At 35.3% G+C, this 14,966-nt stretch overlaps 1 protein-coding gene across 10 annotated transcripts in view; it reads right to left on the bottom strand.

Moving 5' to 3' along the window:
* The window catches only part of CEP126 (centrosomal protein 126), a 144,179-nt gene that overhangs the window by 34,088 nt on the left and 95,125 nt on the right, over positions 1–14,966 (bottom strand). For 3 of the 10 annotated variants that reach the window (XR_008911319.1, XM_056794464.1, XM_056794465.1), the window contains one exon: positions 11,412–12,656. The exons of 6 other annotated variants lie outside the window; for them this stretch is intronic. Coding sequence is in view for 3 of the 4 variants with exons in the window: in XM_056794464.1 (XP_056650442.1) it covers positions 12,654–12,656 (3 nt within the window). In the remaining variant the exon portion in view is untranslated. Of the gene's footprint in view, positions 1–11,411; positions 12,657–14,966 lie in introns of those variants that run through there. One more of the 10 variants, XM_056794462.1, reaches the window with a different exon arrangement.

The following is a 14,966-nucleotide window of genomic DNA, read 5'->3' on the forward strand; positions in this document are numbered from 1 at the left end:
TATATATATATATATATATATATATATATATGAAGCAATAGAAATGTCAGCCCCACCCCCCAATAATGATGTGTATGCAGGAGAAAAAGGCTTAGCTGTATAGAGGGATGTCCAAAAAGCATCTCAAATGGTGAGATGTGTAGATTTCCTCTGGACCTGCTTCAAAGATAAAAGAATGCTAGAGGGAGAATTTCAGGTCATTTTAAGTGAATCTCAGTGTGCAATTTTTCAACCATAGTCTTAAGATCTCTATTCATTCTTTCAACTTGGCCTGAGCTCTGGGGATGATACGGCACATGGAATTTGGGAGTAATCCCCAAACAAGAGTAAATTTGAGACAAAGCCAAATTGGTAAAATGAGATCCCTTGTCTGAATCAATATATTCTGGCATGCCAAAGAAAGAAATAATCCTTTTAAGAGCACCTTGGCAACAAAAGCCACTGTTGCTCTGGCTCTAAGATATTATGCTTCTGGCCATCTGGTCAACTGGTTCACTATGATTAGACAAAATTTATAAGGTCTAGCCTTTGGTATAGTGATAAAATCAAAAGGTGTGTAAGCCAGAGGATGTCCACCAAAAACTTTGCCATGAAAGGTATGCTAATTATAGGCTTGACAGATGGGGTAGACTGCACACAATTTAGAGGCTATGATAGTTATACCAGGGGCTATTCATACTCTTTTAACTGAGTCTACAATGCACTGGATGCCAAAGTCACCATTTTTTTATGAACTGATAAACATATTTGGTGATCTTCTAGAGAGTAGGGGTTTTCCTTCAAATGACACCCATACTCCAATCATTTGTTTAGCTTTAAACTTTTCTTTCCATTTTTCCACTTCCTTTTCATTATAAGAAATGGATAAATTCAAGTCATTACTAGTTGCCAAAGTTAAAATTAACTCTGGTCCTTCTAAGGCAGCTAGCTTTGCTGCAGTATTGCTACACAGTGGCAAATTGTGTGACTACAGCTGCTCCAGTGTGGTGTATGCTATCCCTCATGAAAGAAGAACCATCATTGAATAAAACTAAATCTGGGTTGTCTAAAGGAGTGTCCAGGGGATCTCAAGGTTTTTCAGCCATGGACACTAAAGATTCACAATTGTGTAATGGTTCTCCTGACACTAGTAAATCTGGAAGCTAGGCAGCAGGATTAAGAACTATACAGTGTTTTAAGTTAATATTTTCATTACCTAACAAGGTTTCCTTGTACTTTGGGAGTCTTTGATCAAGAAATTCCTGTGTTCTATGCCTTAGCAACAATGCTTTGACCTCATGTGGGCACATTAGGGTTAATGGGCATCCCAACACCAAATAAGTAGATTGAGTTACTAAAAAGGCTGAGGCGGCTATGCCTCTAAGATATGGTGGACCTTCTGAAACTACTGAGTTGAGCTGGGCCAAATAATAAGCAACTGGATGTTGAACAGGTCCTAAAGTTTGAGTTAAAACACCTGGAGCTACCCCTTTTTCTTCATGTACCTACAAAGTAAATGACTTTTTGTAATCTGGAATGCCTAGCATGGGGGCAGACATGGTTTGAAAGAGCTGACAGGTGTTCCACCTCTAATCTAAGTGCTTCAGGGCCTGATTTTTTTTTGTCAGAGCTATAAGGGGTTTAGTGATATCCCCAAAGCAAAATATCCATTGCCTAAAAAAAACCCTGTTACTCCTAGAATTGTCTTCAACTATTTCTTAGTGGGGGGGATGCTCAATTTCTGAATATCCTGAATGTACTTAGGGGAAATGAAGTAGGTAACAACAGTTAAAATGAACCCTAAATATTTCACTCTAGGGAGACACCACTGAACCTTTGCCTTAGAGATCTTGTGGTCTCTCTTATGTAGCAATAAAAGAAAATGTCTACTATCTTCCTGGCATATTGTGGCATTTTTTGAGACCAAGAGCAAATCATCTACAAATTGTATCAAAGAGCTCTCCTGAAACCTAATATTTCCTAAATCCTGTATTAAAATTCATAAGAACAATGTAGGACTGCCCATTAACCATTGTCATAACCAGGACCAGGTCCACTGAGAACCTTTCCATGTGAAGGCAAATATATTCCTAGAATTTTCATGAATAGGAATTGAGAAAAATGTTGAGCATTGATCTACCACAGTAAAATATGTGGCTGTGTCTGGAAAAAAGGAGATAATTGTGGCTGGGTTGGGAACCACAGGGTGTCTTTGTACAACGTGATTATTTACAGCCCTTAAATCCTATACAATTCAATATACAGGTTTTCCATCTGTGCCTAATTTTGACTTTTTTTACAGGTAGAATAGGTGTATTATATTCAAATTTGCATGGGATTATGATTCTTTGCTCAATCTATAATTGAGGTAATTCCCTCAATTGCCTCTTTTCATAAGGGATACTAAGGAATGGAAGGAGGTGGACCATCTTTTTTAATTTAAACAGGAGAAGCTGATTGAGGAGGCCTACATTGGAAGATAATGTGGCCCAGAGAGACAGGTATGCCAGCTGGGATTTCAAAGGTGGGAGGTTCCTTCACCTCCAGACTGTCTAAAAGAAATACAGGAAGTAAATTTAAGGGTTTCTCAGGCAATTATGGCATCATCAAGGCATCTTGAAAGCATGTCATTGTGACTCTAAGTTTGCATAAAAGATTTAACAAATTCATAGGGGAACCAGGCATAAAAAGAATGTTCTACTGATAGGGGTCCCACAGACACCATTCAAGGGGAAAGCTTTGGGACCTTTAGATGTGCTCCTGATACACCTACTCCATTTAAAGAGCCAATAAAATTGCATTGAGAATCAAGTTTACTCACCAATACTGATCTGGATGCTTCACTGTCCATGAGGCAATCATAATATGTATTTCCTAACCTTCAGAGTTACAGGAGTTTCATTATTATGAGGGCAGAATGGACTAGTATAAATGAGGTTAAAACATCAGGGTCTGGGAAATCAAAGGTTTAACTCTCTGATTCCAGATCACTTTCTCCCCCTCACAACTTTATAAAGATTCCTGGCTATTTCTCTGGGGTCTCCTGTGCTGAGGGGAATTTCCACTTTGAATATAGTGTGGACAAGCCTCATTTGGGGGTATTTTCATGTGAGTAATCATTTGCCTCATTCAAATTATTATTTCTAAATGCATTTATATTATTATTATCTCATTAATTGTTGCTTTTTCTATTTGCCTGATTCCACTTTCTACAGTTCATCATCATGTGACCTATTTTTCCATAGAAATAACATATTAATGGTTGATTTGTGGATTCCTGTAAAGGGGCTATGACCACTCCTTGATATGCATTTCCTTTTTCAATGTTTTCCATTAGTACTTTTATTTCCTTCCTTAATACCTACACTTAATCACTATTGTCTTCATCTTTCTTTTCATGGCCATTAAAGACAAACTGCTACTCTTCTCAATTCCTTGAGTTACATATTAGCTCAGTTAGTTTTAAAATAGTCTTTGACCACTTTAGAACATCTTTTAAAACAAACTGTCTTCTTAATTGTCTGACATCCCTTTCTCTCAAAAGATCCAGGTATATATAATCTACCTCCCAGTTCAACAAGTCTATCCATAAACTGGGAGGGATTTTCATCATTTTTTTTCTGGAGATTTAAAAATTTTGTCCATGTACCGGGCCTATGAGAACAAGCTCTCATTGTTTTTAGCAATGCATTTCTAGCCTGTTTCAAGTAATTTTCCTATTTATTAAAATTCCATTTTGGGTCTTCCTGTGGCCAATGTATTGCTCTCCTTCCCTGGGTCCAATTAACAAGAGGAACAAATTATCTTATTCTCTTTCCATTAAAAAGGCTTGGAGCAAATTTTCCATGTCAATTCACCCAGGATCATAAGTATGGTAATTACTTTCTAGCTTTTTAATAATCACAATAGGCTCATCTTCAAACAAAGGAATATTTCCCTTAAATCTCTCAATATCTTGTGGAGTGAAAGGTATTGATATCTAATGGTCACTAAATCTCCACTTTTATTGGAAATGGTAACTTCCCTTAAAGGGAATAGACATTTAACTAAACTATTTTCAATTTCTGTTGCTTAGCTTGTTGTTTGGGTTGCAATGGAGTAGGTAAGGGGAGGGAGAGAACTAGGTGAGCTGAGAGTGAGGGTTGGGTCTGGGGGTGGGGGGTAGGGTGAAAGGATCTGGGGTGGAGGATGGGAGGACAGGAGGAGTGATGAGAGGTAGAGTCAAGGGAGGGAGGGGGAGAGGAAGGGTTGGGGACTGGGACAGTAAAGTAGAGGTGACAAGGGGAGAAGTTGAGTGAGGGGGAGTAAAGTGTGGGTTTGGGTAATGGGTGGGGAAAAGCTGAGCAAGGTAAGAGAGAAGGTGGTCATGGTAAGAGCAAAGGTGGTCAGGATGAGGTAGAGGCTGGGTAGGCTTAGATGGTAAGGGGATGTAGGGTGATGAATCTTCCTTCTTAATCTTGAGATTACTCAAGATTTTCTCAAGGTTTTCTGAGTTTTGAGATCAATCAAGCTAACTTTCTGTTCTTTTTTCCTTAAGGAGAAATATATAAACTACAAAGGAACCCTATTAGTATTAGCACATCCAGGAACAGTACTAAACAAAGCCATTCTGAAATTGTGAGCTGTTTGAACTCAGTAAAGTTCCCCAGTAATAGGAGCTGTTTCAGATAGGCAGGAAACTGTTCTCTAAGAGTGTGGGCCATCCTTGTCAGCAGCATACTCAGTTGCCTATTTATTTTTAAATCTAATTATTAAATTGCTAGCAATTCTACTTCTTGTCTGTAGGTGGCACTACCTTAGTATGTACTGGTTAGAGGTTAGAGCCTCACAAAGTTAGTGGGCTGGGTGTTGTAAAGACTTTAGAGAAAAATGGAGGGTGAGTAAAAAGCCTTAGCCCAAGACTAAATTTAGGAGGGACAACAAGAAAAAAGCAAAAGCTTTCTACTTTAAGAGGTTTGGAAGAGTTTTCTTCCTTCCCTTCTCCCCCAGTGGTCACATGCTTCCACCAGCATGTGGGGAAGAGAGCTGTTTCACTGATATGGCTTAGGAGGGCAAAAAGTATTTGAGTACAGGATGTGGGCTGTTGAGAATTTTCCCTTATTAATAGTCTAAATGCTTCTCAGGATTAAGGGAGTTAGGTGTAAGATAAGGCTAAATTTTGTCAATTTAGCCCAACAATTAACACTTTCTGACAATCAAAAAAGACTGAGCTGGTCCTATTAACTTACTCTAATACTGTGGAATTCTGGGCTGCTGGATAGTAGCTTGGAGGGGCAGGATAGTTTCCCTGGAGGCAGGGAGTTAGGAAGGTGGAAGTGTGTCCCCAGGTAAAAAACCTTGAGGAGGCTAATTGTGGCCTAAGAAAAACACCTGGTCTCCCAGGTAGCATCAAGCAATTGTTGACTCACTCAGCTGCTCTCAGTCACCCATCATCTCTGAGCAAGCTCAAGGGAAACAAAAAGGGACCAATCTCACCATCAGTGCAGGAGGATTAGACAATCAGCAGTGTCAGTGAGGGGAGCTACAGGAAGCTGCAGGAGGCAGCAGGAGCAAGGGACGTGAGGCTTGTAAAGCTTTTTTGTATGAGACCAATGGCTGTTGCCTTGAGACTAATCTGTCCTTTTGCCTAATTCAAAACTGCTCTACCAATTTAGAGTGGAGTGAGCTCCAGAATTTAACCATTAACTGACTTAAGGAGAGTAAAAAGTGAAGAAAATTAAAGAAGACTAAGGGTCTAGTTTTATAACAGCATCACAAAATACTGAAATTTCATGTATTTATATATACATATGTCTATATGTCTATTTACATTCCCATTCAGATGATTCCAAATCCTAGATTCTTGAATATTCAGAAAAGCAACTTTTGTTTTATAATTTCCTGATCCTTTTTATATGTTTTGAGAGACAAGCATTAGTACCTATAATTATTAGGCTTCTGTTTATATCTTTTTTTTTTTTTGCAATTTAACTTCTCTGTAAGTTTAAATGCTAAGGTTGCTTGCTGCATAAATTTCATTATATTGTTTCATGTTTATTGCTCCTTTAAGTATAATAGTTTTGTGTTTGTCTCTCTTTATAATGCAAAAATTTATTTTTGTCTTTTCTGATATGATTGCAACTCCTGCTTTTTGGACTCATGATGCATAATAAATTCTGTTTTAGTCTTTTGTTGTGTGTTTTTTCCCTTTGCATATAGCAAATTGTTAAATTTTCTTGCTGACACACTTTTTTTGTCTTATTAAATTATTTAATCCATTCACATAAAAGTTGAGATTGTTAGGCTTTTCTCTTTCCATTTATTTCTATTATGTTGATTTCAGTTATCTTCCATATTTGATTTAGTATGTTTTCCTTGCCACTTGTTTTGCTTACATTAATTTCTTTTCAGTATATTTGACCAACTTCATCCATTTCTCAACCCCTTTTATCTTCCCATCTCAAGTTCTTGAATTTAAATTGTTACTTTATTTCCCCCTTCTTTTGACCTTCTCTTTGCCCTCAGTGGTTCAAAATCTTCCCTTTCTATTTACTATCCAAACTATTAATAATTTTTGCTCTTTTCAAGAGATGCTAATTTGTTTTATCCTTGACATTTCTTTTTCCTTCCAGTTATTTCTGAATTTTATTTTCTGATTCATGGATATGTACAAGTATCCTTTATTCAAATCTTATTCTATCTCTTAAGAAGGCAAAGTTTCTAAAGTACCAAATTGCAGTCCTACGTTTGTGTTTATCCTTTCTTTTCTGTTTTGATTTTGCAAATATCAATTCATAAAGGAAGCAATTTTCAATGGAAGTAGTGTTAGTGAGAATCATTCTGTATCCCAAATCAGGAGGCCTAGTTCTGATCAGTTTGAAGTCCTGTGTTATATTGTTTGTGGCTTCATCTTCCCCCTATCTACTTGATTGCTAGCTGCCCTTTGAGAACTCAATAATCCCTCTCTTGGGAAGGGACTGGTACAATAATTTCTTACACAATGTAGTCTTATAAAAGTCAAATTAAAAAAGACAAGAACAATTATGGTGTCCCTCTCTTTTAATGAAAATATAAATCTCTTCTGTGGGAATATTCATTAGCATTCCCCTATGCTTTCTCTACAGCTCAGGACCCAATCATCTTTCTATTTCACCCATCCTAGTACCTACACATTTCATTACTTTTATTCTATTCTTCCAAAGTCCATAATGCTACTGAGTGACTAAAGCAATTATCTTTTAACTGTATTTCTAGAAATAGTAGGAGTCCACCACCATTTCTGTTGTTACTTCTCCTCTCCCCATTTGCACAATTTCCCACTCTGTCACTGATTAACATTATTTACATTAGGGGTTTTCATTAAACTCTTCCTTGTTCTTCTGATTTTTAAAGTTCTCCTTTTATATTTGGCCCTTTTGGTTTCTTAATGAGCCATACATATTCTTTTACCTTATAAATAAAACTCTTTTGAAATAGTTTGCAAATATGAGAAAATTTCATTCATCTTTTTTTGAAAATTGGACATATTTAGCTTGTCTTCCTATTGCTTGGGGATGTTTGCAAATTGAATAATTGGCTTACCCTTCTCTTTTTAAAAGGGAAATGTCATAAATCCCTCCTTTTTGTTGAAAAAACAATTTTCATTGGTGACAAGGTTCACTTTTATAGATTAGTATTTCATGGCCTTGTGAGCTCTTTAACTTTAGGAATATATTATCTTTATTATTTTCTATCTTAAAGAATATATTATTTTTATCTTCTACCTTTAGGAAAAAATTATCTTATTTAAATTCTCATGACTATAGAATAATATTTTTATTCAAGTTGCCTTTCCTTAATATTCTAAACTTTTTTCTTGACTGCTTACTAAATTTATTTCTTGTCATTAATGTTGTGATTTTAAATACTTAAACCCTTCAGAACTTGTCTCTCCTACACTGATCCTTTCCCCTGAAGCAAGGTTTCAGTTGGTTAATGTGTTGTCTGTATTGAAAAGTTATGAGCAATTTTTTTGTATTGTTTCCTGAAGTTTTCTATTTGCTTTCTTCCTCAAATTCTTTGATTTCTCATTTTCTTTTTGTATGCGAAGTATTTTTAAGCTATCTTTATACTCAAAGTCAATCTTTGAACCAAAGGGTTTATATAGGCTTTGAATATTGTTTTTCCTCTTTTTGTCCTTTTGCTTCCTTTCTCTTAAAGTTTCTATTTCTTTGGAGAAGTCTCCATACTGTATTCATTTTTAAAACTGCTCTTCTACTTTTAATTTAAAAATTACATAGTCAGGGTTCTGGTATTTAGCATTAAGCTCTTCCTTATACATTTTTTAAAAATGCTTAATCTGAGCTTAACTAACTCTTAGCACATTTACACCAACCTCTTTGCATGTGTGTGTGTTTTTTTTTCTTTCTCCAGTGGAAGTGAAAGTGAGGTTGATATGTAGGGAAGCATAGCCTACACCATCTTGGTACATTTTTCTTATACATGCTCATTATGTAATATAGTAAGTACCATTTCCTTCCTACCACTTACTCTTATACTTTTATCTTTCTTCACGATATAATGTAATGTCATTTAATGGAAGATTGTGATTGCCTAGAGGGACAAGGGGAGTCTGAATGAAGGAGATGCCATTAGGATGCAGTGTGGTGGAATATAAAGAATGTGAGATTTGGGTCCATTAAGGGTCCTTAACTGGAATCCTTGAGATTCTATCATTTATTATCTATATAACCTGAAGAAATCCCTTAACCTTACTAGTCTGTTTCCTTATCTATAAAAATGAAGGGGTTTATGCATTTCTTCTACCTTTGCTTCTAGCATGAAGTCATTATGAATTTACCATTATATGAAGTGGGGTTTAAAGGAGAATAGAAATTTAATAGATGAAGATATGTACATCTTAAAGAACTATAAAAATGTTAGCTATTCTTTTCTTCTTTTTCATTTTTATTATATCAGGAATAAAGAACAGATTGATTGAGGACAGTTAAGTGACTCAGTGGATTGAGATATGGGAGGGTTAAATGATTTGCCCAGGATCATATAGCTATTAGGTGTCTGAAGCTAGAATTGAATTCAGGTTTTCTTGAATTCGGGCCTTAAAAATTCTAGCCACTGTGCCACCTACTACAAAAACAGGATATTTATTACCCATTTCTGTTGAGTAGTAGAACATATACACAGACAATCAGATAGATATTAATTTTTTAAAAACCCTTACCTTCCTTTAGAATCAATACTATATTTTAATTCTGAAATAGAAGAGTAGCAAGTACTTGGCAATGGGGTCACCCAACTAGGAAGTATCTTAGATATAAGGATGATATTAGAAATTAAGTCTTGTTATATTAGTTTAGAGATAAGATGTAGAGAAGCTGGCTTGAGGAAAAAATTGGATTTTGAAGCAGAGCTGAGACAGAGTGTCAATTTCAAATGTTGACAGTTTAACGGTTTTCCTGCAACTGTTATGCTCTCTGGGTGTGGCTGTTACTCACAGGGAGTTGGGAGTTACTCTCTGAGAAGTAGTGAGGAGTTATTCTCTCTCTCAGAGTCCTAACTTGATTCTTGTTGCGACTCAACCAGCTAGTCTTTGTTATTTTTATAATTTGGAGGCAAAGTTAAGAATTATTAGGATAAGAGTGTTAGTTTATTGTAGAATAGGGAAAACTTGTAGACACAGGAGAAGCAGTTCCTTGTAGAACCAGGGTGTTTTATTTGGGTGGAGTTAGAATCCCTTAGAGTTAGAAATCCTTTTTTTATCCTTATATTTTAAACAAATAGTTTATTTTTAATAACAAGAATCTCCATAGCATCCTTGTACCGGGCCCTGAAGAAAAGTTCATTTATGAGCTTCACTTCACTGATATAAACTGAAGATACTTTGTGAACGCAGCAAGCAGAGTATCAAAATCAGTTTATAAACCCATAATAAAATCCATTGCTCTATTAGCTTTTACACCTCTTATTTTTACAGAGGCCAAATTTAACCCAGGACCTCCTGTCTCAAGCCTGGCTCTCCATCTACTGAGCCATCTAATTGCTTCCCCCTACCCAAATAGATAGCAATTTGAGGTGAGAGTGAACTGGAAGAACTGGGAGGATCAGAGAAGCTTCAATGAAGAAAGGATGACTAAGTGGAGCCTTAAAGGGAGCAAAGTACTTTTGGAGGCAAAGATGAAGAAAGAAATGCATTCCATGAATGGGGTCCCTGGCTCAGCCCTGATACTTAACACCTATAAGATTCTGGACCATTTATGAAACTTTCTGGACCTCAGTTTCCTCTTATGTAAAATGAAGAGGTTGACCTCCAAAGTAGATCCCAGTTCTGCTTCTGTGATGTATCTCACCTTACTGGTGAGCTACCCTCAGGATGTACTGCTGTTCACCCCAGTTCTGTCCTTTTGATTTATTAAGACAGCAACAAATGCAGAGCATGACTCTCCTCTGGCTTCATTGGGGGCTATTGCTCTGTGGGCACAGTGGGTCCTGTGGAATGGAATTTGTGAATAATTCTAAGATGGGATTAACATTTCCTCTACTGTATTGTAAATAATGCATATTCAAGGGGGGATAGGGGTAGGGCAAACAATGCAAATATTTTATAGACTTTAGGCTAAATAATGTATATATTTAGAAAAGCAACTAAAATATTTCATACATAGTAGTGCAGCTCCTTAGCCTAAGTTGCTGAGACCCCCAGACCTCCTGAGCTTAGGAAGAGTGTGAAGAGTGTCTGGATGTACTTGGGGAATTTTTTGGAGTGTGTGAGGATGGATGTAGAAGAAAGTACAGCTAAAATCCCTTTATCTAAAACTCAGACAACTGGAAAATTCTAAAAGCTTTCCCCCCGTTTTGGCATATTGTGGGTTCTTATAAGAGACAAATTTTAAGTAAACAAGTTGACATCAGGGGTTTGTTTTAAAAGTAATTCTCTGAAGTCCCAGCCCTTTGCCCAGCAGCCCAATGGGAGTGCTTCTTCTCTCCCCTATTTGGGGTAAAGGGGCAGCTTATATGCCACGTGAGGGTTGTAGTTTGGGCACTGTCTCTAAAAGGTTTACTATCAGTGCCCTAAAGTCTTTTAATCTTTTGCCTTGATCCTTTTTTTATCAAATAACTTTCTGATACTACTAAATCATTTTTCAAAGCCTGAAGGTACTAACCTGTGGGCACAAGCACTTTGCTCTATTTGACAGTGTTTTCAGAGTAAATTAATAATTAGTACTGTGGATCATCAATCAGTGTCTTGTGTGTTTGGTAATTGCTAACTAGTATTCAAAGATCTAAACATCCCTGAATGAATATGAATGAAAGGATAAGAACCACTCTGAAATTGTGGGAGAGACAGAGGCAGAGACACAGTGACAGAAAGAGATTGAGTAGACAATCAGTTGTTTTCCCTTTCTATGACCCTTTTAAGTATAAAAGAACTAAAAATCAGAAAACTGTACAATATCTTTTACAAAATTAAGAGAATTTATTAGGAATTTCAGAAAAACAAAGTTTTAAGAGTATAGCTCCCACATAATCTGAATAATAAAATATTTTTTCTTTTCTTTTTAAAGTGAATTAACACCCAGTAGCATGCTAATTAAAAAATGAGGTATTTCCATTCATTTAAAATGCATTTAACAATAAAGTGCATAATAAAGCAGAATCGATATAAATGTAAACTAGTTTGTTAATATCCATTACTTGCCTTTATTTTACAATTTATTGTATAGTGTTTAAAATGGTTATAGTATTCAGGAATATATTATATATTTACAAGATAATTTCAAAATAAAGGTTCCATCTAGTAGTTGTTAAATTCCATTAATATTTTCTCTGTATTTGGGATTGAACTTCAGTGGATATACTGCGGCCTATAGATAAGGAGGTTGTCCATGGCTGACTGTTCTGTAACATAATTAGTTTATGAAAAACACAGTGATATAATATTCTTAATCTAGGATTTAACATATTGTTAATCAGATGTCTCCTTTTCTTACGTTAACATAAAGGGTATCCATATATTTATGATTTAACTCAAAATTCTGAGAATTCTGAAATGACACTCATGTAATACTAGTCACAATTATGTTTACATTACATTAATGCTACTGGTAAGACCTCTCTATCCAAGAACTGCTGTATAAAAGTGCAACTTGCTAATTTTTCTTTTTATAAGAGCAATTCATTTTAAATTTGCACGTGTGTCAGCAACACATAACCAGGCATGAGAAAGTGTGCTAAAGTAACTCGCATAGTGGATAAGTATATACAATTAAAAAAAAAAGAAAATTCTTTGAATTGAAATTCTTATTCCTGGTATTCAAAGTCAATATTGAAAATCATAACCCAAAGGAGGCAGAGGTCCTAAGGATGCTTACAGAATTGTTTGTAGATCTGAATCTACTTCAAGAGAGATACAGTTCTCAAATGGGAGGGAAGAATGGCCCAGAGAAGAGGCTGTTCTTAGATACCACATTATCCCTTTTCTTTCCCCTAACAGAACACTGAGATAGGAAGGAGTTAAGCTTATAGCTCAACTTTATTAAATTGTCTACTGAGAGACTCAGTTCTATGGTTCAGTTGTAGGGGCTGTGAAAATATCATCCTGTTTGGTTATCTTTAGATATTCTGATTGGATGTGATCTCATCGATGCAGGTTATTTTCTCCACTGGGGCAGATTTCAAGTTGTCTGTATCTTCATGAGTCACTATTGCCAAAAAAAGATCATCACTTGGTGACCAAACCCTCTTGTGATGAGGCCCCTCCCACCCTCCTAAACTTAGCTGGGCTGGTTGTCAAATAGAAGACAGTCTGTTTCTAGGCCTGTATTTGAGGCTTTTGTAGCTTGTTAGAAATCTGCCTAAGATTTTGTGGCACCAATAACCTCTGAAAAGCCCATCATTTCTGTCCCAATATCAGAACTTTTATAGAGCAGTGTTTTATAGGATAGGAAACACAAGCACACAGAAAGTAAGTTGGAATTAAAAATAAAATATTTCACATATTGCAGACTGACACAATAATTGATGATCATAAATCTACAGATCACTCATAAAAGAGAATATTCCAAATGTTTAATAATTTATAAGATGCTTACCATGTATGAGTCTGCTATGTACAGTGGGGGATGCAAAGCCATAAAAACAATTTCTGCCCTCAAGATGTTTATATCATACTTAATGGTATTTGAACAACTGGGAAATATACATATGAAAATAAAATAATACAAAAGGAAACAATGTGAAAAAATGTTAAATGAGTGATACAGATATATCCATATATATGATATTTCTCTTGATTTAAAAAATATTTAAGATCTTTTATCCATGGAATTCCTCAGATCCTACAGATTCCATTTTTGTTTAGGTGACAGTTAATTTATATATTAAAATGGAAGCCTTTTAGGGTTAACCTAGAACTTCTCAATTTCCCGATTCTTGAAATTATGATTCAATGTTAACTTAGAAAGATGTCTTTAGCTATAGGTGTAGTATATTGTGTGCCTGACTTGGAATCATGAAGATCTGAATTCAAATTTGGCCTCAAATGTTTAAATTCTCTGGCTCAAAGCAAGCCATTTGATCTCTGTCTACCTCAGTTATATCACATATAAGGATAATAATAATAGCATCTATTACCTCCCAGTGGATAATCTATACATAAAATATTTTTATAAACTTTAGGGTATTGTACGAATGCCATGTATTATTATTATTATTAATTATTGTATTTAGTGAAATGACCCAGATATCTATCTTTGATCTTATGATGTTGGAATTTTATGTTTATGTTTTAAGTTTTTGGCATTCTTTTGATCTTTCAAATTAGTCATGTTAAAATAGGAAATGAGATTAATATCATGTCTAATCTGTGAGATGGGAATAAATTATACTTGAACTGTCTACTACCTGTATCAGAAGGTTTTTATGAGGATCTAAAGTGTAGTATATGTGAAGAATTCTATAAACTTTAAAGTGATACATAAATGCTTACTATGATTACTAACAGTATGACTCTGGATGTGTAATATAATCTCTGATTCTCTTTTTACTTTCTTATAAATTGGAGATAACATTAATGTGAATATCACAGGATTATTGTGAGAAAAATGCTTTGTAAATCTTTACATACATAAATGAGTTATTATTATATTATATTAATTCTTTATGAGCAAAATTAGACACTGGATAAGGTCAAAGAAGAGAGTAATAGGGCTTGTTTAAAAAGAGCTAAGAATGAAAACATCAGGTGTTTGTTTAGATTATCAAAACAACAATTATTTTGGGGACCTTGCCAGGTACATTTTTAAAGATTTCAATATGCTTAAAAATTATCAGGAAAGTGAACAATTTTTGTTAATTAGTTTTAGCAGCTAGGAGTAACATTAATTTTTAAAAAAAGAAAATGGGAGAGGATGAGATACATCTTTTATCCTTTAAATTTCAGGGCAGAGATAGCAATAAATGTAGTTGGAATGTATATTTTCTTGTGTTGTAATTAGGAGATAACATGAAGTATTACTTGAAGGGAGAGGAATATGTATTTGTTCAACATCTACTATGAATCCTTGGAGGTAGGTGCTATTATTATTTTCATTTTATGGATGTGGAAACTAAGACAGAGGTTAAGTGATGTGCCCATGGTCATATGACTAGAAGGACTCAAGTTTCCATAACTCTAGGCCCAGTGCCCTTCCCCGCCGCACCCTGGGCCACCTAGTTGCCATGACAAAAATATCATCTTCATCAGAAGCTGCAGTACCTGAAATTTTACCCTTGTCATTTCTAGTTGTCTTTAAAGAAGTGAATATCACCAAGGAGTGACTCAGTAAGTTCCCAACATTTTACTGTTAATTAGTTTATTATATCACCATCTTTCTTCTAAGTACACATATTTCTCTCCTACTGGATAAGCTTCTTGAGGGCAGAGACTATATTTTATTAATTTCTGTTCCTATAAGAGTCCCCTGTATATAGTAGAACTTTCATACATGTTGTTCAATGAACTAGTATTTTCC

Source organism: Monodelphis domestica, chromosome 4 (assembly GCF_027887165.1).
Source record: "Monodelphis domestica isolate mMonDom1 chromosome 4, mMonDom1.pri, whole genome shotgun sequence".
Lineage (NCBI taxonomy): Eukaryota > Metazoa > Chordata > Mammalia > Didelphimorphia > Didelphidae > Monodelphis > Monodelphis domestica.